This window comes from Lissotriton helveticus, chromosome 10 (assembly GCF_964261635.1).
Source record: "Lissotriton helveticus chromosome 10, aLisHel1.1, whole genome shotgun sequence".
In the NCBI taxonomy this organism is placed as follows: Eukaryota; Metazoa; Chordata; class Amphibia; order Caudata; family Salamandridae; genus Lissotriton; species Lissotriton helveticus.
In genome coordinates this window covers 10,965,404-10,990,811 of record NC_136071.1, presented here as the reverse complement: position 1 = coordinate 10,990,811, position 25,408 = coordinate 10,965,404, and the positions used below count along the sequence as shown (strand labels likewise).

The window sequence follows — 25,408 nt, the reverse complement described above, 5'->3', positions numbered from 1 at the left end:
AGCACTTGAATATTCCCACACATGAGCAGGGGGCCCCGTAAAATATATAAAAATTATATATGAAAATATATATGGAAAATGTTACTAATCCAGTACGCATCTGTTCTTGGCATGTAGAGCTGTAGAATCTCATGCTTATGCATAGATCATTATCTTGTGTTGGGGCCGGATGTTTGCACTTTATTTTTCTTCGAAGTAGTCTTTCTAGTCACGAGGTAGGGGGACTCCTCCTTTCAATGATAGTGCGCATGGTCATCGACTCCATCTTCAGATTGTTTTCCCGCAGAGGGTGAGAGAATGGAGTAGTAGTAAAGAATAGCGATGACCATGTGTAAGTATGAATAGTATGAAGAGAAGCACAGCAGTTACAGGTATCCGGGGTAGTAGGTGGGCACAAGAGATTCTACAGCTCTACATGCCAAGAAAAGATGCATACCTGGTAAGTATTTTTCCGTTCGAGGCATGTGAGCTGTAGATCACAGGCTATGCATAGACTATACTGCAGTCTCCCCTAAGTGATGGCTATACTGTAACTGATGGAGTTGTATGAAATAGCGTTTTAAGTACTGCTTGACCCACATTGGCTTATTGTCTTGCTAACACATCTACACAATAGGGCAAGGTGAATGTGTGTGGTGTGGACCATGTTCAGCTTTGCAGATGTCAGTAATAGGGATGTTCCCTAAGAAGGCCATAGTAGCTCCTAGCTTATGAGTGGAATGTGCTCTAGGGGGTACAGTTAAGAGTCCTTTTGGCTTTTGCAGAGCAAATCTGAATACATTTAACTATCTACCTAGCAATACCTGATTTGGATATAGGATTGTCCTTGTGAGGTGGTGCAACAGCGACAAAATGTTGTTTGGTCTTACGAAAAGATTTTGTTCTTTCAGTGTAATACAACAGTGCTCTTCTAACATCTAAGGCGTGTAGAGCTCGTTCTGCAATGGAGTCAGGTTGAGGGAAGAAAACAGGTAATTCAACCGACTGATTTACGTGAAATGTAGATACTACCGTAGGTAGGAATTTGGGATTGGTACGGAGAACCACTTTATCTTTGTGTAGCTGGAAAAAAGGTTCTTCTATGGTTAGTGCCTGAAGTTCACCCACTCTCCTTAATGAAGTGACTGCAATGAGGAAAGCTGTTTTCCAAGTGAGGAATTGTAGTTCACATTAGTGCATGGGTTCAAACGATGGGCCCATTAACCTTGTGAGGACAATATTAAGATTCCACACTGGGGCAGGTGGGAGTCTTGGTGGTATAACTCTTAATTTTTTCCATAAATGCCTTGATTACAGGCACTCTAAAAAGCAAAAAAACTATTTTGAAGATAGGCTGCAATTGCAGCTAGATGCAGTCTGTATAGGCCAAAGATGACTGCTGCAAATGCACAAGTTACTACTTGTATAACGATATCTCTGTAAGAGACATTAGTTAGTATTAGATTCCTTACCTTAGAATATCCCCAGGCGTCAGACTGGATCCGGAAATTTTTGCGTAGCAGTACCATTGCGCGTCGGTAGGCGTCGTCTGCGGCTCCGCGTCCGTCGTCGGCGTCGTGGGCGCCGTGATGACGTCGTCGGAGTACTTAGACGCCGCCTCCGCGTGCTGACGTCAGTTCTTAGACACAGCTTTTCCGCGCCAGAAACGCAGAGCCATGTTAAAAACCAACACTGGTGCCATTGAAACTAGGGCCCTGAAAGGGGGTAACCCTAACCCTAGATATCGGTTCGCAGAACGGGGAGGATGGGTGGGTCGGTAAGGAATCTAATACTAACTAATGTCTCTTACAGATATATCGTTACACAAGTAGTAACTTGTGCATCTGAAAGAGACACGTTAGTATTAGATTCCTTACCTTAGAATAGATACCCCAGCAATACTAACCCCGGTGGTGGGTCTGCGAACCAATAATCAAACCAGAAAGTACTGGAGGACGGAACGGCCAAAGAAGCCATCCCTCCGGACTTGGCTGTCCAGGCAGTAGTGTCTTGCAAACGTGTGCAGCGAGGCCCACGTAGCTGCCTGACAGATGTCTCGGGCACACCCCTGCCCAGGGCAGTGGTAGTCGCCGTCGCTCGGGGAGAATGAGCCCGCAGTCCAACCGGGGGCTCCTTCCTAGCCAAGGAGTAGCATGCCTGGATACACAGGATGATCCACCGGGAGATGGTCCTCTTGTGCACCGCTTTCCCCTTCTTAGCGCCCACGTAACCAACAAAGAGTTGGTCATCCACCCGGAACTGGCGTGTGCGATCCAAGTAGAATGAGAGCGCACGTTTTGGGTCCAGATGGTGGAGCCGCTCTTCCTCTTTAGAGGGATGCGGTGGCGGGAAGAAGGTTGGGAAGGTGATAGACTGCCCGATGTGGAAGGCCGTGACAACCTTGGGCAGGAAAGAAGGTTTGGTACGCAGCACCACTTTGTCCGGATGGACAGAAAGGAAAGGTGGAGTACAAGAAAGGGCCTGGAGCTCACTCACTCTCCTGGCAGAGGTGATGGCAACCAGGAAAGCAGTCTTCAAGGTCAGAAGGCGAAGAGGACAGTTATGAAGTGGCTCAAAGGGAGCGCACATCAGAAAGGTAAGAACCAGGTTCAAGTCCCACTGAGGCATCACAAACGGAACAGGAGGAAACGTGTGTGTGATGCCCTTAAGAAATCTATTTACAATAGGGGACTTGAACAAAGAAGGTTGATCAGGCAGCCTGAGAAAGGCTGAAAGGACAGAAAGGTAGCCCTTGATAGTGCCCAGAGCAGAGCCCTGCTGGGCAAGAGGAAGAGAAGAACCTCAGAAAGAGGGGCAGCAAGAGGATCCACAGCCTTTGCTGTGCACCATGCCACAAATTTGTTCCACCTGCAGGCGTATACCTACTTTGTGGAGGGACGCCTGGCTGCCAGAATGACGTTACAGACTTCAGGAGGCAAGTCAAATGGCCTCAACTGTCACCGCTCAATCTCCAAGCATGGAGGTGGAGACTGGACAGGTTCGGGTGGTGGACCGTCCCCTGCTGCTGCGACAGAAGGTCCTCTGAAGAGGCAGACGAACCGGGGGAATCGACTGACATACTGAGTAGCTCTGGATACCAGTACCTTCGAACCCAGTCCGGAGCCACAAGGATGACTTGGGCCCGGTCGCGCTTGATCTTCTTCAGCACTCTGGGCAGAAGTGGTATAGGCGGAAAGGCGTACAGTAGACCGCAACTCCACTCGCGACGAAAAGCGTCTCCGAGCGAGTGCCGCCTTGGAAATTCCAACGCGCAGAACTGATGACATTGCGCGTTCTCTTCGGTGGCGAATAGATTTAACCAAGGCTCTCCCCATTGCTGAAAGAGGGCCAGGAACGCGCTCGATGGCCCCCTTGGCCAAGAGGGCCGTAACTTCCTCCTGCAGAAGTCGCAAATGATCCCCCGATACACGGTGGTTCTGCGGTGGCATGGCTGGAGGAGTCGCCTCGAAGGGGAGGGAGTAGCCCCTTCGGACGATCTGCAGCACCCACCTGTCCGAAGTGACGGTGCGCCAGTGGAGGTGGTGATGGCGAACCCTGCCCCCCACTGGCGTCACATGGGCCTGAAAGCACGGACTAGGAGGGTTTTGAGGCGGATGCTGCGGGGGAAGGTGTGGACTGAACTCGCCGTTGTCCCCGACCGCCGGGACGGCGGTTCCCACGGCCGACACTGCGTTGGGTATTACCCTGCGGAGCGTGGCTGGCAGCACGTGTGGGTACACCCCTTCCGTGGCCACGAAAGGAATGAAAGGCAGCCGATTGCAGGCGTGGGGCCGAGAGGCCCAAGGACTTGGCCGTAGCCCTGGAGTCCTTAAAGCGCTCGAGCGCATGGTCTGCCTTGTCGCCAAAGAGGCGACGGCCATCGAACGGCATGTCGATCAAGGTGTTCTGGACACCGGCCGAAAAGTTGGCGGACCTCAACCAGGCGTGGCGTCTGACCGCCACCGTCGTTGCCATCGCTCTACCCAGTGAGTCGGTGGTATCCAGCCCACACCGTATGGAATATTTGGCTGCATCCCGGCCCTCCACAAGGGCTTGGCCGAGTTTGGCCCGTACCTCCAACGGGCACTCTGGCAGCACTTCCGCGACCGTATCCCACAGAGAGTGGGTGTAGCGGCCCAAGAGGCATGCGGTGTTGGAAGACCGCAGTCCCAGACTAAGGGACGAGAACATCTTTTTGCCGTACTGCTCGTACCTCTTGGATTCCCTGTCTGGCGGTGCAGACGGGAAGGCAGTCTGGGAATTGGAGGCCTGGATGACCAGGCTCTCGGGGGTAGGGTGGGTGGACAGGAAACATGGGTCGCCCGGTGCCGGGCGGTGGCGTCTGGCCACTATCCTATCTACGGGCGAACCCGTAGCGGGCCTGGACCAAGTGCCCAGAAGAACGTCGGTCAAGGCCTCATTAAAGGGCAGCAGAGGCTCGGCCGAGCTTGACTGCGGTTTAAGGACCTCAGTGAGGAGATTAGTCCTCACGGCCGCGACGGGGAGCTCAAGGCCCAAGGCCTTGGCAGCCCTCATCAACACCACATTGTAGGTTGCCCCCTCCTCCGAAGCCACGGTAGGAGGGGAGACAAAACCAGTGTCCGGAGAGGTGTCCAGGCCACTGGCCTCCCCAAGGTCTCCTGCCCAGTCCTCATGAGACTGACACTCTCGGGTCAGAGGGTCCTCAGACCCCTCCCAATCCTCTTCATCACCCATCTCCTGAAACTCAGGGTTCTCAACTAATGGGGCCTGCTCATAGAAGTGAAACTCCCCAAACGACGTCTGGAGCGGCACCCATCGGGGCCGTCCCGACGTCGGAACAGGAATGAAGGGGGCATCGGGGACGGCGCAAGCGAAATAACGCGAGTGTGGGGTAACGTGTTCGTTCACGTTACCCCACACTCGCGTTATTTCGCTTGCGAAACACACACGAACCGAGCACCGAATGGAGTGAAGAGCCAGCGTTTGCGGCAATCCACTTTTAACTTTCACAATCGGGGGTGTCCAAACACTTGAGAAATGTTCACAGGAACGTGCTCCCAGACAAAGGGCCAATGCCCGAAATGCATTGGAGCTAACATGTTGATTTAAACACGGAAAATTGTATGAAATATAATACAATTGTAAAGACAAAAACAATCAAGGAATAAAATGACATTCCAAAATCTTGAATGAACGTTTCTTCACTTTTATTAAAGGAATTATAGAGGAATTGTTTTTTCCCATGAAAGTGTGCCCCCGGGGATGCAATCAATTGTCAATTGAGAGCACTTCATGACTATGTACATTCGTCTAAGGGAAAAGAGACGATACCTAGGGAGCACCTATCAAATTTACAACTATCATTCAACTCGCAACGGAACAGCTGTGCACTGGTCTAACTAGTATAGCTTTTTAGGAATTAGGAAGTAAAAGGAATACACGCCCGACCCTTGATGTTGTGGTTGTACCGGCTCTATAGCTTGTTTTAGTAGTAGGGATTGTTCCTCTTGTTTGAGGAGGTGTAGGTGGTAGGAATTGTGACTGTCTTCCCCCCACAGGTGTTAAGTGGTCGGGGGAAAACTATGGGCAAGTCACTGCTTTGTATTGGAGGGGGAGGTACGTGTGTTCGAACCTCTACCTCTGCTTCCTCTATAACCCCCTCTTAAGTAAGTTTTGAAACCTGAGGGTTAGTTATTGCCCTTATCGACGGATGCAGTTTTCGAGAAGTATTTCTGGACCCAGCCCAATAGAAAGAGCACCTACAGGAAGCACGGCCTTGTGTAGCCTGAAGGGCTCCCATAGATTTAGCCACTTCATCATCTTCTCAAGTGAAGGATTTATCACCGGCCCAAAAACGTGTTATCAAAAGGTCTGTTCAAAATGGAGGCTTGAACCTCAGATTTGAACCCTGGTATGCGTAGCCGGCAAACGATCTTTACAACGCGGTTATTAAAATGCAAGTCGTTACAACGACTTGCGCTGGATGGTGCTATACACTAAGGAATAGTATGATTTACTATTCCAACACCTTCCTTTCTGTTACGTAGGTTGGAGTTGGAATAGTAAATCATACTATTCCGAAGTCCAGCACCCTCCAGCGCAAGTCGTTGTAACGACTTGTGTTGTAATAACTGCGATGTAACGTACCGCAATGTAAATCATCCCGTTGTAACGTCACATATTCACATAGCCAGGCGTGTCTTCTTAAAAGGACACTAGTGTTCACCGCAGATTAATCCGCAGCATCTAGGGAGCACCTAATTTGATTGATTTAAATTAATTGTCCCTCATGTACCAGGTCTTGTGCTTTAGATGTGTGTTCTTGGGTAGAAATTTGATGAGCTGTTCCATTTCATCCCAATGCGCATGGTCATATCTGGCTAGCAATGCTTGTGTGTTAGATATGCTCCAGAAGTTAGCAGCCTGGGAGGCTGTCCTTTTGCCTGAAGCATCAAAGATCTTTGACTCCTTATCTGGGGGTGAAGCGTCTCCAGCAGTTTGGGAGTTTGCCCTTTTGCATGCATTGGAAACTACCAATGAGTCTGAGGGTAATTGTTCTCTTATGTAGACCGGATCAGATGTTTTTTTTTTTTTTAAACATCTTTTTATTGAAAGCAAAACAATTCCATCATAATACACACTCGGGAGCAATGGAAGAGCAGATTCAGCTTACATTGTTAAACGCACATCAGTTCAATCATTTACCGGTATTGGGATGATCCACATCCAGTGCAGTGTACCCTCTAGCCTACCTCCGGTCTTCAGTCCGTCCCCTGCCCAGCTACTCCCCCACCCTCCTAACTCCCTCTCCTCCCCCACCCCTATTCTAGAAATGCGGCCCGGAGCCAAGCCTAAAACCATAGCCTCCTTGCAAGGAGGGACCACAAACATATCGCGGGCAATGCCTGACTTAGCAGGGCCTCTCTACTCATCCTCCGAGTCGTCCATCCACTCTCCCCTGTACCTTCTCCAGGCCCGCCAGATCTTTTCCCATTTTTTGGGGCAGCCCCAACTGTTGTATATGACCCTCTCCGCCCTCTGGCACCAGTCCAGGTCCCGCTCCCATTCCTCTATTGTTGGTAGTAGGTCACTCCCCAAGAGACGTGCGATACTTCTCTTCGCCACCATACTCGCAAACGCCAGCCACACCTTTTCTCCCTTGGGCCATGTTACCTCTCCCGTGACTCCTAATACATGCCACCTGGCCTCCAGCGGTACCTCCGCCCCAACCACCTCCTCCATTATGTCTTTCAACCTGACCCAGTAGGAGCGAATTTTGGGGCAATCCCAGAGGATGTGGAAGAATGTACCCTCATACCCGCACAGGCAGAAGCGTGATGTAGCGTATCCCATTTTAAATTGCACCGTGCGCGGGGTGTAAGACCTATGGAGTATACGAAGCTGTACCAGACGGAATCTTGCCCGAATCGCACCTTCCCTGGGGCACTGTAAGGCCTCGCTCCAATCGTCATCTTCTAGCAAACCCAAATCAGTTTCCCACTTTTCCCGGAGTGGCCCGAGTGCATCTGGGAGGTTATTAATGAACTTTTTGTAGGTGAGCGAGATGGCCTTATCAATCATTGGGTCGAGGAGCAGCCTGTCCTCAAGCAGGGCGTACTCAGGCAGCTGATCCCCTCGCGACAAGTGTGAATGTATGGCATGCGCGAATTGTTGGTAGTTAAGAAATTCGCCATTCCCCATCTGGAATTCGGACTGCAGAGCCGCAAATTCCACCACTTGCCCCCTCTTCCAGACATCGCCCAGTAGATCTATGCCAATGAGGCTCCAGGTATGCAAATTGCGGAGTCTAACTACTCCCCTCAGGAAATCCCCCTTCCATAGGGGCGTCTGAGCCGTAAGTTTCTTCTCCCAGCCGAGCAACTTCTTCGCCCGCTTCCAGATTTGGACCACCACCGCAGTCTGGGGAGGCAAGGGCAGAGTACGCCGTGCCATAGAGTAAAGGGCCGCCAGATAGGTACCCTCGCCCATGGCCGCCCCATTCACCCGATACGCCGGTTCCTACTGTGGGGCAAAAACCCAGCCATTGACGTTGGTCAGCTGAGCCGCCCAGTAGTAGAGGCGGATGTCAGGAACCGCCAATCCCCCCTCATGTAGTAGTATACTTGTAAATGTAGTATACTTGTAAAGCGCACAGCTGCCCCAGCAACGGGGCGTCCCGGCGCTGTATAACTCTGGGGAACCCGTCCTGGCTTTCCCTGTGGGATGGTCCCTTGCTGGGAGTCCCCAAGGTGGAGCCAGGCATCCCCGGAATTGGTGGGGCCGTTGTGGAGATTAGGCAAGCTAATGCCCAGAGTTGCCGAGTGGAACCCCTGATTAGAGTAAGCACCGAAGCGAGAATTATCGAGTCCGCTGACCAAGGTCCACGACCCTGCCGCGTCGGGAATTGAACCCTGGTCCCAGGCTGACTTCTGCTCTCAGGCCTGCCGCCACTAACCAGTGAGCCACACTACTCCTAGGGACCGCGTTGCAGCTTACCAAGGGCGATCCGCGGGCAGCCACCGCTCCACAGAAGGGAACGTTGCTCTGCCTCCACCGTTTTAAAAACCTGGTCCGGGATCGAAAAGGGGGAGCTCTGCAGCACGTATAGCAGCCGTGGCAGGGCCATCATTTTGAAGATCACCGCTCTCCCCATAAGGGAGACCGGCAGGGTGCACCAGTGTTGCACGTCGCCATGCAAGCGGTCAAGAAGTGGCTGTATATTAAGCCGGAGGAACTCCGAGGCCGTCGGCGCAATCCATATCCCGAGGTAGCGAAACGCCGCCTGCCATACCAGGCCCTCACATCCCGCCACCGCGGGTGGCTGGGGCCCCGCCAGAACGTAGCCGAGGTATTTACTCCAGTTGATCTGGTATCCGGAATATTCCCCGAAAGTACGCAATATAGTCATGAGACGCTGAATCGATTCCGCCGGCCTCCGGGTGTATAGCAGGATGTCATCGGCGTAGAGTGAAATACGCTCTTCCCATCAGCCATCCATTGCTATCCCCCACACCCCCGGGTCCGTCCTCACCCAGTGCGCCAGCGGCTCCAGTGCCAGGGCGAAGTGGGTCGGAGACAAGGGGCAACCCTGCCTCGTGCCACGTCCCAGTCGAAACTCACGAGACGTGGCCCCGTTCACTCGGACTCTCGCCAGCGGTCCCGCGTACAGCAGTTTTACCCATGAGCAGAAGTTCGGCCCGAAACCCAGCCTCTCCAGCACGGCGTATATATAACACCATTCGACACTGTCGAAGGCCATATGAGCGTCAAGGGAGAGCAAGGCCGCCGGAGCACCCTCCGGTACGGTGACTGTCTGTAGGACCCCAAACAGCCGACGCAGGTTAAGTCTCGTCGTCCGGTGGGGCATGAGGATCAGATGGTTTTTATCCACTCTAGGGGTAAGGATACATGCCCTGACAGGATCCATATATATATCATCTACATGCCTGGTTACTCCCTTGAACATGGGCAGCATATGAGTTGATTTTTGTGTGCTGTTCAATTTTTCGAAAAGGAAATCCTCTTCAAGGGATCCTTTATGGAGCTGGACACCGTGGTAATTGGCAGCCCTGCCTAGCAATTCAAAATAGCCTACACCGTCGTCTGGGGGAGAGGGCTTGGTAGGATATAGGTCAGGATCATTGTCTGTGGGCGAGTCAGTGTTGTAGTCATCCCAGTCGTCTGTAGGTCCTGGCTGATCATCATCCCCATCACCCTGATTGTCAGGTGTATGTGGTGGTGAGTGCTCAGGTGAAGTTGGCACAGGTAGAGACTGAGGCAAAGGTAACAATTCTAAAATGAATGGAAGTGGTAAAGCAACAGCCAGCACCTCCGTAATATTTACCATGGAAGTCCAATTTATAACAAACAATTTATAGGCGTGCTCAATGTACAACACTGTGCCACTCATGCAGTGTTCTCGTATGGAGAAAACTTGTTTCCATACATAAAGCAATAATTGATATTCTGGTTACAGAGCACAGCCACTAATAAGTTTCACTGCTGACTTTGTCAGTATTTTTTAATCAAATTCATAACACCAATTTAGATATCACTTATAAAAAAAACACGTAAAATTGCAAAGAATGATCTTGGATGTGTTGACACTTTGGAGGTGTTGAAGAAAAATACAGCAGACATGTGTTCGTCATAAAAACGACTTCTTCAAGGCTGTTTAAAGAAATGTACATACCTACATTCAATGTCATTCAAATGTATTTATATATTTGTGTTAGAAATTGGATTTCTGGTTGGCTAAGGCTTGCGTCAAAGTCAGGCAGAAACCACCATTCTACGTTAGGGCAAGGAAGTCACCCGCCAAGATAACCCCTGCTCACCCCCTTGGTAGCTTGGCATAAGCATTCAGGCTTATCTCGGAGGCAAGGTGTAAAGCATTTGCGTGCGCACCCAGCAACAACACCCAAGGCCCACCACAAAAGAAACTCCACACAAGGTTATATATCAAAATAGCCTTTGTATTATACTAAACACATTAGATAATAAATACACACTTTACAATGTGCCATAGGCACGGGCAGAATTTACAGGGGATATATGTACAGGACAGGGCCACATGGACCACTGTCAGGAATAAGCACTTTTAGAACTAGAATACTTGTTAGAATTAGCACTAATAATAATACTTGTAGGAATAGCGCTTAGAACTTAGAACATATCATAACTTGTAGCACCAAATAGAAAATGTAGCACACACCCAGTAACCACTGGTAAAAGGTAAGTACCACCTACGCAACCCTAACCTTCTTAGGAAAATATCACGCAGGGAACCAGGAACACACTAGTAGAACCTATACTAGGTAGAACAACCTCCTAAGCATCAACATACATTTAGGGGTATAGGCAAGCAGCTTGGTACATGATGCATAAAAACACATTCAGAGGTATATAAGACACATGATGCATAAACACATTCAGCGTTGCAGGTAAGTAATCACAGATAGCGCAAAGATCACATGGGGCATACACATGTAAATTGTCCCCAGGCCAACTGGCCTCTCAGGGGCTGAAATGCCCTGTGTCCAGAAAGTCAGGGCAGGCTGTGCAGGCAGCCAAAGAAGATTTACCCCAGGCCTAAACGTAGCTGCTGCCCACTAAGTGCTGGGCAGCTGTAGAACTCCTCTGGGCCTCAGGAGCCTTGTGGCTCAAAGAACAAATGCCACCTTACTGGGGGGAGCGGCCGCTGCCAACCAGGACCGCTCTACCCTCCAAAATGCCCCCAAGCTCGTTAGAGTCCCGCTCTGGGGACTCAAGAAGACAATGGCCCCTGGGAGCCTCGGGGCTCCAAATTACAAATGCCCCCTGAGCCTCTCGAGGCTCGAAAGAAAGAATGCCCAGGTCGTTGGAGTCCCGCTCGGGAGACTCTGAATCACAAAATGCCCCCCTGAGCCTCTCAGGCTCGAAGAAAGAATGCCCACGACGTCGGAAGAGCCTTGACAGGCTCTAAATAGAAGATTGCCTGAAATGTAGGAGACACGGGGCTCGGAATGGAGCAATGCCCCCAGGACAGCAAAAACAGAGCCCCACTCACCGGGACTCCTGGGCGGCGTCTCGCTGGTCTCCTTCCTCCCGGGGGCAATGCGAGGACTCAAAGGTGCGGGGCTCTCCTGCTCACCTGGTCCTGATCCTGGGGCCGGGCGTCCTCACTGGCGTCGGAACCGGTCAGGACGCTGGGCTTCTCCGGTCGGCGGCGGGCGGGGCTCTCTCCCTTGGGAGAGCCTTGCTGGGAGGCAGAACGCTTCCTGCTTTTCCTCCGGCCACACGGGGCACCACGGGGCTTTCCCTCGCTCTCTGGGGGGCCCCGGGTGCCAACGCCGCCTTCGTCTTTCTTCTGGTTACAGGAGCGCGGGGTGGGCTCCCGTCCGCTTCCTGTTTTGGCACAGTACTTCCGGGTCGCGCTAGGCAGCGGCCCGGAAGTAATTTCTTCTTGGCAAAATACGGGTTAGGCTCCCGTGAGATAAGGCGCAAGTCCCTGGCGGGGTGGGCACCCATCAGGGGTCCCCTGAAGGCGAAATCCGCGGGGTAGGCTCCCGATAATTGAATAATAAACCGGGATGAGCTCCCGGAAATCAGCAGAAATGCGGTAATGAGCGGGGTAGGCACCCGCGCCGCAGATGCGGGCGAAATGCAGGGTGGGCACCTGCTCTGAATTAAAAAAAAAGGGCAAATCAAGCACTCCCAGGCGCTGGAGGGAACCACAGCCACAAGTCCAGGCAAAGTCCTGTAGGAAGGTGGGCAGGGGGGCAAAGACTGGGCCCAGGATCCAGCTCACAGGGCCCTCCAGGTAGGGAGGCAGTCCCTAGTGGCGGTATCCTCCTGGTGCCCAGCAGCAGCAGGCCCCCCTCTTCAGGTCAGGAACAAGAGAACACTTTGCAAAGGGACACAGACCCTTTTTATACATAGAAATCCTTTGTCTGAGGCTGCAGGGTGAAGGTAAAACCAGATGCAACTGGTTTTGGAGCACTTTGTTGTGCTCAGCCACCCTTTCCATTCACTGGCCAGGCTAGGGACATTAGACGCACCACAGGGGGCGGAGCCAGCATTGTGCGGGGAAAGCCCAGCCCTATTCAGGTCCCAGGTGCACTCCTCCCTGGCCATCAACATGCAGATCTCCCATTCACCACTGGGGCAGACCTATCCTGATGCCTGGAGCCTGGCACAACAGCCAGCTCCAGCCATTCACAAGCCAGCCAGTCATTTCACCTAAATTACATAGACATGCCAACTTCTAGAAGTGGCACTTCCACACTAGACACATTCACGCCGCACATATCATCGCGCAGCATTTAATCACACATAACAAACTCGAGTTTGCACACACCACTCATCAGGAACTACCAGGGACACATACATTCCCCATGCATTCCTATGGGAGGGCAGGCCAACCTCTACACGCACGCACGCACTTTATCCTGGGACACAGTGGTAAAGTGCGCAGAAGCCAAAAATCACTAGCACCACGTTACATATCAAAAGTAAAATGTTTAGGGGTGAACCTGCCAGAAGGGTCAAGTCCAACAATTTGGTATACGGTTTCTGCATTATTTATTTATTTCTTATTCTAAAAAAGATGAAAACATCATGAGGATTGTGAATCCTTCACCTGACCAGCTTTAGGCCAACTCTATATAGAATAATGTAATTCAAAATTCGAATAGGCACTCTCATATATAGCACCGGTGACCCATTGTGTATTTTTCAAACAAATAGGAGGTGTGAAAAATTCATAAAAAAGATATTGTAAAAAGTAGTGAAGAAACAGAGAAAAATAAAAAGTGGAAACTAAAAATGTATGAGCATCATAAATTTTGAAAATGACCCATGGAGATATAATAGTTTTCTTAGGAGGAAGACAGCGGAGGATGAACAAAACGGGGAGTGTAAAAAGTATCATGTTCTACACGCATCATCTACGTGGTATAACAGAGTTTTTAGATGATTTGTATGTACCTCTATACTGGCTGAGAAGATCATAGTTTGGATTCTTTGAAAACCTTCAAACTTTGTGAGATGTGTCCTGGCAATAGTATTGTGACGGTTACTTTGAGTAGAGTAAAGCTGTCAAGAATAAGATAAGCGTTTTGTTCATCCTCAGCTGTCTTCCTCCTAAGAAAGCTTTATAAATATATAAATACATTTGATGTAACAATTAATGTTGGTAGGTACATTTCTTTAAACAGCCTTGAAGTAGTCGTCTTTACGACGAAACACGTGTCGGCTGTCTTTTTCTTCAACACCTCTGACGTGTAAACACATCCAAGATCATTCTTTGCAATTTTAGTTGTAAGTGATATATAAATTGGTGTTATGAATTTATGATTAAAAATTACTGACAACTAAGTCAGCAGGGAAACTTATTAGTGGCTGAGCTCTGTAACCAGAATATCAATTACTGAGGCAAAGGTGTTGATGGAAGAGGTGGAGGGGAAGGGTTTGTTCCAATATTTCTCTTCTTCAATGAAATATGACATTCCTCTTCGGTATTAGCCCCCCTCTTTAGAGTCACCTTAGTGGTAATGTGTCCAGTTTTTTGGTGTATGACCAAAATGTTCTGTTCTGGGTCCGGTTTTTAGAGCGGATCACCAAAACTATGCTTTTTAGGTGACTTTGGTGTATCAGCCTATTTTGGTGCCGAAGGTTTAGGGGTTATTTTTGCATCCAAGGTGGGTTTTGGTGCTGATGGTTAGAGCCGGACTTTGTCTTTGATCCCGAAGGCTTTGACACTGTTTCAGTATCAAAGCCAGAAAGAGACTCTGCTGACAGCTGTGACTCATTAGAGGCAAAGGGTTAGAGTCAAGGTGCACGACAACAGGTTGCGCTTTATTAATCTCATATTGTAACACTGGTTGAGCGGGAGTCGATGTCTTTCAGGAGCCAACATCGGTGTCCATACTGGATCTTTCACCTGTATTGTTGGTGTAAGTGTTGGAGTGGCGGATCACACATGGATCTCGGGGTTGACTGGAAGTCCATGCAGGAGTCTGTATGGGCCCAGTAGCAAGTTCTGGGGGAGCAGACAGCAGCAGGGAGGTACCAGCCAGGTGTAACCCAACTTGAGGCCCTTAAGGTTCAGTGGGGCTTAAAGTCATATCAGAGGCGCACTGAAAATTTGCAGGATGGCCCATTTAAAGGCCTTATTCTGCTAGGGAAACTCGGGTGCATAGGGACCAACTGAAGAATATGCTATGTGGCCAGTCACCTTCATGGAGTACAACGGACATCTTTACACCCTCACAAACCCTGCTTAGCTTTTTATGGTTGCGCTTTGGCTTTGACTTCAACATATCCAAGCACTTTGAGCGGGAAATGAATTGTGACTACTACTTGTATTCACCACCTGGTCTTAAATCACCTCAGGTGCATATGGGCAGACTCATCACATAACTTTTTAAGTACTGTCCTGAGCCTAGACACCAAAGGCACACCTCAAGTGTGAGTACGTGACCGACATTGCAACCTACATGCTCGGCACAGCTGGAAATCATGTTATCTTCGGTGAGGACAGCATTACCTAGCATACTGAGAAGAGGTTTTGGAACAAAGGCTTGGAAAGGAAAGGAAGGAACGATCATCAACATGCAGGGGTGGCGCGTAAATGCCGCTCCACTGTGTCACTTCTGAGGAAGTATTCCTTCCACATGCACATCAACAAATTGTGGAATGAGCCAAGAACATGTCGCTTATCACATGCCACCCCCAAAAGCAAACTTGTCTTACCGGTGCCTGTTGGTATTGCCCAAGTAGCTGCTGAGATGGATGAAGTCCTGGCACACACGTCTCTGTTTGTGGAACTCCATGAATCTGCTGGGTTGCCTTCATTTGTTCAGGGTAGGTGGCTGTGGGCTGATTTGAAGCGTCAGAGAGTATGATTGATCCCCCTCCGGTATCAGATATGCTGTCAGCTACAGTTTTGAAAGAAGATATTAAGTAAGTTATCTACAACACCAATACACTTTCAGCTTAAATGTCCTCTTATTTATCCTGATTACAGTTAGCCTTAGTTTACCTGTGATGGAGGAGTACTGCTGAACCGGCTGATGCTGAAACATTTGTTGCCGGACATGCTGGTCCACTTCAGTCTCCTCACTCTCTGGGCCTCCCAGGTGAGTCGGCATAGTGAATGACGTGGCTAGGTGGCCCAAAAGTGGCACAGTGGGTCTCCCTTGTGAATCCCTCCGATCCTCCAGGTGTCCAGTTTGCAACCTTCTTTCCCTCGTCTTTTTGATAAGCGCAACTCGGTCACGGATAGACTTGGAGACCGCCTTGCTGTCACTTTCATGGAAGAATCCAGACTTTACCTGCAGGAGGAAAAAAAAATCCACTATGAATATGTATTTGTCTTCAAAATTAAAATAGAAGACAGTGCAGAGGAGCCCACCTCTGTCTCCGACGCCCTCACATGATCCTGCTATGAATCTACTTCAGGAGGCCAAGAGTCCAGTACTATCGGAGCGCTTCTACATGATCTGCTAAGGAAGGCTATGGCACATAAAAAAGGTGCAAAGAGCACAATTTCAGGCCTAAATATGGACAGATGCCCAGCATATCTGAAGAGACAACACCATAAAGATCCATCAAAAAGTACAACAGGCTATGTACCCGAATCCCAACGGGCATTAGGAGAGCGTCTCAGGAGGCTGACTGAGAGCCAGGATGGTGGGAGATAAAACTTGCTTCCACCTGTTTTGACTCCCTATTAGGAGGAGGAGTCAGAAAAGTGTTGGGATTATTTCTGCTCATGGACAACAAGGATGAAACAGTTAAAGAGTGCATGTGAGGGCGCGAGTGCCAGCTCATGACACAGGCGTAAGAAATCTGCCTTTTCTGTGTGGTCACCCCATATTTTTCATCTTTTGCAGGATCCTACATTTTTACTGGTATTAAACCTCTGAGCACTTTAACTCTGAGAACCGTTGTAAAGTGCCTGTGCTCCCCTTTAATTGGTATATTCAACTTAAGTCCCTTGTAAATGCTACAAAATGTACTCAATCTGGGTCCAACCTGAGGTGGCGTGGTGTGCAAAATCACTGGGATGCGGCTGAGAAAGGACGAGTGGTTGAGATTCATTCAAGCATTCCATCATTCCTTAGAGTGAGACATGTATGTCCAGACACAGGTCCGGTGCACACTGTCACTGGAACCAAGCTACACCCCACTGATGAGCCCCAACCAGTGCAAAACTGGTCCTGGGTTGTTTGTGTTCCGGTTCAGGAAGGACCTGGCCTGGCAGTTCCGCCTGGACTGGGATGCAGTCCAAGTAATTACCAGTGGTTGAGATTAATTCAAGCATTCCATCCATCCCTTTTTAGTATAAAACCTGCATACCAGGGTCTGGAACATACATGTCACTAGAGACTGCAGGACTATTGTATCATCAGCAAAAACGGCCACTCAGCACACTGTATAGGTACGACGGCGAGAACTATCTGGAAGTCAACATCGACAAAACTAAAACACTGACAATAAATGGGAAACCGTCCCACTCTTAGTCACGCGGTAAAACTGCAATTACCAACTATGATTCCAAATTTGTTTTTATTGCAGAATTATAGACAATCTTCAATGTCAAACGACCAGTCATCCTCTTACAACGCGAGGCACCACATCGTAACAACATAGTACACGGCCATTTAGCCCACATCCCGGAGGCCGGGCGGCGTACCAACAATCACTTTCAGTCTGTTCCACATAGCGGCCAAAAGGACATCCGGTCAACAGCACGATCATGTATCTGCTTTTTATTACCTAACAAACTCCCCCCCCAACGCCGATACTTCCCACATTTTCTGTTATGCTATATCCGGGCTCCCAGTATCCACCCCGGCAGGTCTACCTTAGTTCTCTACTAGAGCATCTGTCCGATCGCATCTAATACCATTCTTTCCTCTTCAAACCCTACGTGTCTCCTTACCACCGATCGCTGATGAACAGGTGGTTTCCCCTGTCTCGGATGCCCCCTTCGGTGTGTCAGCAGTGTCCTAGTATCTATCCCCCCCGACCCCCCCCCCCCCTACTGCCATAGATGCGGGTAGTATCTGTGGGTTCCAAAAATGACGTCAAAGTGCCCATCGGGGTCGAGCTGTGGTCTTCCTAGCCTCATGGAACCTCCCCGTCCAGGCTTCCCTCCTCTGCATCCCCGGTCAAGTAATCGTTCAGGGCCTGCACAATCATTTCCCACGCTCTCGCAAGCTCCAAGCTCTTCTCATTACCTGTCTGCGTAGCCTGCCGCATTCTGATCACACTCTCACACTGGGACCATTTGCGCAGCTCATTCGACCATCTCCGAACAGACGGGCCCTCCCTGGACTTCCAGTGCCAGGTAATCTCCCTCTGCGCCAGAATAAGTCCTAAGTCGATAAACTTGCTCGTGTTTTTGGTCTTCGCCGTATGTGGGAACCACAGCAATATGCATGCGGCCATGTCAAAGTTCACCTCCCTGTCCGTGACAGCATTCAAAAGCTCTCCCACCTCCGCCCAGTACGTCCCTAACCGCGGGCAACCCCACAGCATATGATCCAACTCAACTGCAGGTGCCAAGCATCTCGGACACGCTGCATCCTGTACCTGAAAGTGCCGTCTGATTTTCCCTGGCGTCAGGTATGCTCTATGTAATATGAAGAAATGGACCTGTTGGAAGCGCGCGTTCCTACAACCCTTCCAAGTTCTCTTCCAAATGTGGCCCCACACCGAATCCGGTATGGGCCTACCTATGCTGCTCTCCCATTTCCCCTTCAGCTCAGCCAACGGTGCCAGCCCCTCGTTCAGCATTCTCGAATGAAGACAGGTCACCGCCTTTACCGTACCCGCAGCCATCACAACGTACTGGCAGGCCATAGTCGTTTCCGGTTCGCCCAGTCCCCCCTGCCAGTGTTTTTGCATCGCCGTAGTCACCGCGGCATGCAAGAGGTAGCTCCCATCCGCAAGCCCAAATTGGTCCTGCAACACCCGATAGGGTACTAGCACCCCGTCCGCATAAAGATCTCCCACCATCTGCAGTCCCATGGCCTCCCATTCCGCCAACTGAGACCAATCCCCTCCATGGGGCAGTGCTGTCAGCATTCCCAGGGGGATCTCTGGAGCATAAGGGCGAGCAGAACCTGCTCTCTTCAGGCTCCTAAGCCAGCACGACCTGAGGGTTTTCTCTTCAATCGTGAGATCGCCCAATCTCAGCTTCTGCTGCAGTACAATGTAGGACAGGACGTGCCGCTGAATACCCCTCCCTCGACCCTGGTCGGGGCCCCTGAACTCTCTCGCAACGTTCTGCGTCAAGATCTGGAGCTGGGCTGCTAGGTAGTACAACTCAAAATCGGGGACCGCCATCCCCCCCTCAAGCTTGGGCCTATACAAAGTATGCAACGCCACTCTGCGTCTTCCGTGGCCCCAAAGGAAGGCAACTACCATCGATCGCAACTCTCTAAAAATCCTCAGAGGGATCCATACCGGCAAGGTGCGGAAATAATAAAGCAACCGCGGCAGTGCCACCATTTTCAGCAGCGCTACCCTGCCCTGCACCGACAAGGGGAGAGAGGCCCAAAAAGTCATGCAGCCCCGCAACCCCCGTATGCAACGGCCTACGTTTCCCTCCAATAGGTCAGCAGCCTCATGATAAACCCGGACCCCCAGGTAGGTGAAGCAGAAGCCCTCCCAGACCACGTCCATCGTCAGAGGGGGGTACGACACGTTCCCCTTCAGCGGGAAAATGCAGGTTTTACTCCAGTTTACCCTAAGGCCCGACATCCTGCCAAACCGGGAGAGCATTTCCGTCGCCCCATCAAGGGCGCCTTCCGTGTCCTCCAAGTAGAGCAGCAGATCATCCGCATATAGCGAGATGTGATGGAGTTCCCCGTTGCTCAAGACTCCTGGATACAGCCCTCCTGTTCGCGCCCGCGCCGCCAACGGTTCCATCGCCAATGCAAACAGGAGGGGGGACAGCGAGCAGCCCTGCTGCAATTACCAACTATGATGTGTATAAATACCTAGGTGTTATGATCGACAAGGGGGGTCATTTCACAAATTAGCTCAAAGCCCTTAAGAGGAAAGGAATGGCGATTGCGACCACGCTAAGACATCTTAAAACAAAACTGACAGGACCAACATTCGCTCCACTTATCTGCGTTGCGGAAGCAAAAATTCCATCATCAATTACATATGGCAGCGAGGTTTTGAGAGGAAGGGACTCTCGACTACTGGACACCACTATGACAAAAGCATACACGCCAGCACAGATTCGGCTCAAACTTGGTCTAACGAAGCAACTCCTCGCAAGGCAAGGTTCGTACATCAAGTGCTGGCATAAAAGTAAGACCTCTGCCACAAACACACTGAATCACCAGCTCTGGCAGGAACTGTGCAGTATACCTACCTCGCCGGCCAAAGCCTACCTGGAGGAATCGCTCGCCATAACGGGATTAGTCGACCTATGGGAAATCCCAACAACGCATTTGCACTTTAAACACATCACTAATAAGGTTGTCAAGAAACTCTCCTTTGTAGAAGACAAAGCTGCATTTGCACACAGGAGCCACGCATGGATGACTATCCAATTATAAATCATTAGGGTCACAGGCATACTTTGACCTTGGGTACTCAGGGAAGTCTAAAGAAGCCTTCTTAAAGCACAGGCTTGGAATCCTGCCAGCCACACCTCATCTTCCACCATGGCTGAGAAAGAACTACGGGAATTCATGCTGGCTATGTGGAGTTGGAAAGGAGGACATTAAACACATATTATGCTCCTGTGAAAAGCTTAATAAGGAAAGGGTTGGCCTGCTAAAAACTCATTTTAACGAACGAGGCATACACACACGGAGACAAGCAGTTCTCGAATGCTTCAACCCACTGGATACACAACTGAATGGGAAGCTTGTCAAGTTTCTATTTTTAGTAGCATCCAAGCAAAAGATGCTTATTACTACAACTAGCGTATAACTCTTCACAGGCTCCCAGCAAAAAAACTCTGAACACTTTGTACTTTTAACTTGCGCACATGTGCACCGATACTTAAAAATCTTTTAACAGTGCATTGATCAAAAAGTCTTTTAATCAAAACATTTCACTTGAATGTATTTTTGTAATGGTTTCAATTAATCAAATACAATTTTAAAAAATGACTTACTTACCATCTCTTCGAGAACCTTCCATAATCTAGCTTGAGGCACTAAATCAAAAGCACAAAACAGACAGACAAAGGCAACATAAAGTATGCCCTAGCCTATAATCACCTCTCTCCAGTACAAACTCACAAAGCAGAAAATCTGATCCACTGTACTCCCGTTTTGCCTGAAGCCTGCCTGCCTGCCAATCCATAAGTATGCTCTCATCCCTAATCCACTCCTGTAAGCGAGCCAGTACCTGTTTTTTTGTAGGGAATCAATCAGACTTATTAGCCGTTAATTTCCCGGATTAGCCCTATACACCTTTTTATAGATCGCAATGATTTCGGCTAGTTTCGAAGAAGGCGGGATCTCCATACCAGCCAGAATTATATTGGAGAGCAAATTAATATATGGCCCCCACATTTCTGGCTTTTCCCTGTATAAATCATTGGACAATCTATCTGGACCCGTAGCACATCCAGGGATGGAGTAATTTATAGAGGATAATATTTCAGTGACCGAAAAGGACAGATAGGCAGCCTTAGAGGCGAAGCAGGTTCAAAAACACTCTGGATCGCTCTCAATGACTTCCCATTTAAGGGAGTAAAGTGGTTCAAAATGAGCCATCTAATCTGGTGGCTGGATGCAAAAGTTGAGGGTTGAATTACGACCATTTAGACAGCCAGCTGCTGTCTTCCAAAAAGTTTTGTCTTTATTGGAAAGTGCTACGTGCAATTTGGACCAGAAGGAACTCTCCCGTTCTAACTTTGCTTTCAATTCTGGTACAGCTTCCTATTCTTCTCTATGTCTGGCTTGGTTTTTGATTAATGGCCGCAATAAGATCGCTCTTGGCTGTCCTACATGCGCCGTTATACCAATTTTCTGAATTGGGCGCATTTTTCCCCCTGCACCTTTGTTTTTCCCAAAACCTCTCTAACATGAGCTGTTAGTTTTTCATGGTTATTGGCAAAAATCTCAATTTTAGAAGCGAGGGAAAGTTTAGAAGGGGTCTCATATGTAACAATGGTACTTTGCTTTATTACTTCTAATGCTACCGGGTTCTTCTTCACTTTACAGATTATTAGTATACAATAACAAACCTGTATCATTATAGCCAAAGGCTCCCTTAGCTGGAGGTGCTTCATCCCGTAAATGCATACGTAGTGCATTATGGTCGCTGTCTGGGCCCTCAACTATGACCATATCCACAATTGCGATCAGCATGAGGTCTGACATTAGTAGCCCTAAAATCACAATTTAGGGTCATGGCCAATAGCTGGCCAGCCTTTGCTGACCACCTAACTACGGGTATATCCAGTGCGGGAATACCCCATTGATTATTATGTTCTTGTGTTAGGTCTGGAGGGGATGCCTCCAACGGTTCAAAGGTAGCAATAAAGTCCCCTCCTACCAAAAGCGTATCCTTATCCGGGCTCTCCAGAAGGGCTTGCTCCAGAATACCAATTACTTTAGTCTCTTATTCCTACTCTACTCTACTATAAACATTGAAAAATCGAAGTATCAACCCACATGGAAGCACCAATCTCACTGCTAGTACGTCACAGGCACTTAGGAAATTTTTGCAATGAAGTGATGTTGTGATCCAAATGCATAGCCCCCCTGAGGGTCTACCCTTGCAGAACAGACTGCATTAACACAGAGGGATGTGTACGCGCTTCTATGGGCAGGGACTAAACACCACGTTTCTTGAAAGAGACAGATGTTGAAAGTGTCAATAAAGTGACCCAGCTTATCCTCCTCTAATAGCTTGAATAACCCTGCTAGATTCCATGATAATATTTGGATGGAGGAATCCTGGGGTTTTAAGGTCCCGCCCTCGTTTAAGGGGGCTAGTTCCCCAACAGTACTTGTAACCAGGAGCACAATGTCCAAATATAAGGTCTGGCCCAGCAGTCCGTCACCCTTGGCTCCTACATTGGTGCCACTACTCAAATAGTGGATCAGCCGGAAATTGGGATATTGAAGAGTGGATCAACTCTTCCTCAACCATAGCCCCTGCCCTAGCATCTGCCTCACTATGGGAAGAAGCCTGGTACTCCAGTCAGTGGAAGGCCCACTTTTGGTGCGTTGATGAATTCAGTCCGAGTGTCGAAGTCCCATGGACCGGCATGAGCTGTGGCACTGGAGACGGGATCCGGACCATAGCCAGAAGCGTCGTGATGGGCTCAGGGGGTCCAACTGGCACAAAGCGTGAACCTGCCGGCAGTGCTTCATATGGTAGGCCTCTCAGCTCCTTGGAACCCGAAAAAGTGCCAGACAGTCAGTAAGCACACGAAGAGCTGGATCATAGCTGGGTGAAACTCTTTGATCTATTGTGGAGTGGCAGATTGACCCGGAAACTTTGATTGTGCTGGAACAAGCTGCAAGATCACTCTCAATGTCCTGTTATTTTGGGAGCAAGATTGAGTGACCTCTGACCCAGGTTCAGGGCCGGTCGCTTCATGCACCGCGCGGCCCCCCGTGGGTGTGCCCCTGCTGCCAGTTATCCTGCGCTTCACTTTACTTGTGCTGGTACTTCATTTTCGTTTTTACTGTGCCCTGTGACTCAGTTGTTGTTTGCTCTGTTTCTGTTGCCCCGGGTTTCTTGATTGTGTTTTGACCCCTGCTGCCCGTTTCGGGACCCTTTTTTCCCGCTCTTCGCTCCCCACCCCGCCGCTGCTCTCCTGCGGCCCCGCCCCTCCTTTTTTCTTCTGTACCCTCTCCCCTCTCTATTCGCCGCCCCGCTCCTGCCTCCCAACTGCTCCTCCCTCCCTCTTGGACTCTTAAGGCGACGCTGCATGGTGGTGAGCAGTGACCTCTGACCCTGGTTCAGGGCCGGTCGCTCCACGCACCGCGCGGCTCCCCGTGGGTGTGCCCCTGCTGCCAGTTATCTTGCGCTTCACTTTACTTGTGCTGGTACTTCATTTTCGTTTTTACTGTGCCCTGTGATCCTGTGCCTCTGTTGTTGTTTGCTCGGTTTCAGTTTCTGTTGCCCCTGGTTTCCTGATTGTGTTTTGACCACTGCCGCCCGTTTCGGGACTGTTTTTTCCTGCTCCCCTATGGCCCCGCCCTCCTTTTTCTCTTCTGTACCCTCTCCCCTCCCCATTTGCCGCCCCGCTCCCGCCTCCCAGCTGCTCCTCCCTCCCTCCTCGCCATTATGGCGGAGACCACACGAACGTGCAGCGGTCACACGCAGCCCGTCTACGCCCGTCCACGCCTGGACCGCGCCCAGCGCCAGGACCCCTGGCCCTCAACGCTACCAGCCCACACGACTGAATTACGACGACGCCACCCTCCACGCACTCAACACCGGCAGGAAACCCGCCTGCCACCGAGCCACCCCGAAACGCACCCAGGGACCCTTCACCTGCTGAACATGCAAATTCACCTGCCTCCGGACCTGCACAGCACCCGCCAGGCCGGACACCAGCAACAACCACCTCAAGTGCATCCTGCTCAACACCCGCTCCGTCCACAGGCACGCCGTGAACTCTGGAACCTCCTCAACACAACAGCGCCGGACGTCGCCTTCTTCACAGAAACCTGGATGAATGCCTCCTCAGCCCCCGACATTGCCATAGCCATCCCGGATGGCTACAAGATCACCCAGAGAGACCGCGTCAACCAAACCGGAGGAGGCATCGCCATCGTCCACAAAAACACCATCCGCATCACGACCAAATCCAACGACACCCTCACCACCGCCGAGCACCTTGACTTCCAGATACACACCGACCCCAAGACCACCCTCAGAGGAACTCTCATCTACAGACCCCCGGGACCACGCACACAATTCAGCGAAGCCATCGCAGACTTCATCAGCCCACACGCCCTCACCTCCCCAGACTACATCCTCCTAGGGGACCTCAACTTCCACCTGGAAAACAACAACGACAACACCACCACCACCCTGCTGGACAACCTCACCAACCTCGGACTCAAGCAACTGGTGAACACCCCCACCCACTACGCCGGCCACACGCTTGACCCAGTCTTCTCCTCCAGCAACCACATCTCATTCAGCCACACCACCGGACTACACTGGACAGATCACAGCTGCGTCCACTTCAACTTCAGGAGAACCACGACCCACCACCACCCGCAACAGGTTCCCCGAAGATGCTGGAGCAGCTCACCACCTCCCTGAGCCAGAACCCTCCCACCAACACGACGGACTCCAACGAAGCAGCCCGCAACCTCACACAGTGGCTCACCAACTACGCCAATACCCTTGCACCACTGAAGAATCCTCCCAGCAGACCCGGCAGCAAGAAAGCCTCGTGGTTCACCGACGATCTCAAAAACTCCAAGAAAACCTGCCGTACCCTCAAGAAAGCCTGGCGCCATGACCAGTCAACAGAAAACATGACAGCCCTCAAGAACGCCATCCGCAAACACCACCAGCTGATCCGCACCACCAAAGGGACAACATTCACAGAACGACTGAACAACAACACCCACAACAGCAAGGAACTCTTCAGCATCATTAAAGAGCTCTCCAACCCCAGCAACAACGACATCACACCCTCGCAAGACCTCTGCGACTCACTCGCCTCGTTCTTCCACCGCAAGATCGCCGACATACACAACAGCTTCGACGCCCAGACCACTCACCCAACCACCAAACCAGCACTCCCCACCTCCACCCTCTGCACCTAGACCTTGGTCAGCACTGAAGACACCACTCGCGTGATGAACACCATCCACTCCGGCTCCCCAGCCGACCCCTGTCCACACCACATCTTTAACAAAGCCAACTCCATCATCGCACCCCAACTCCGGAACATCATCAACAGCTCCTTCGCATCCGCCACCTTCCCGGAGAGTTGGAAACA

The 25,408-nt window shown here is 50.5% G+C and overlaps 1 protein-coding gene across 2 annotated transcripts in view; it reads right to left on the bottom strand.

The window, feature by feature from the left end:
- WNK3 (WNK lysine deficient protein kinase 3) overlaps window positions 1-25,408 on the bottom strand; it is an 856,642-nt gene that overhangs the window by 453,921 nt on the left and 377,313 nt on the right. For both annotated transcript variants that reach the window (XM_078664557.1, XM_078664558.1), the window contains exons 8-9: window positions 15,485-15,776; window positions 15,196-15,380 (exon numbers count right to left, since the gene is read on the bottom strand). In XM_078664557.1, the coding sequence (XP_078520683.1) occupies window positions 15,196-15,380; window positions 15,485-15,776 (477 nt within the window). The remainder of the gene's footprint in view (window positions 1-15,195; window positions 15,381-15,484; window positions 15,777-25,408) is intronic.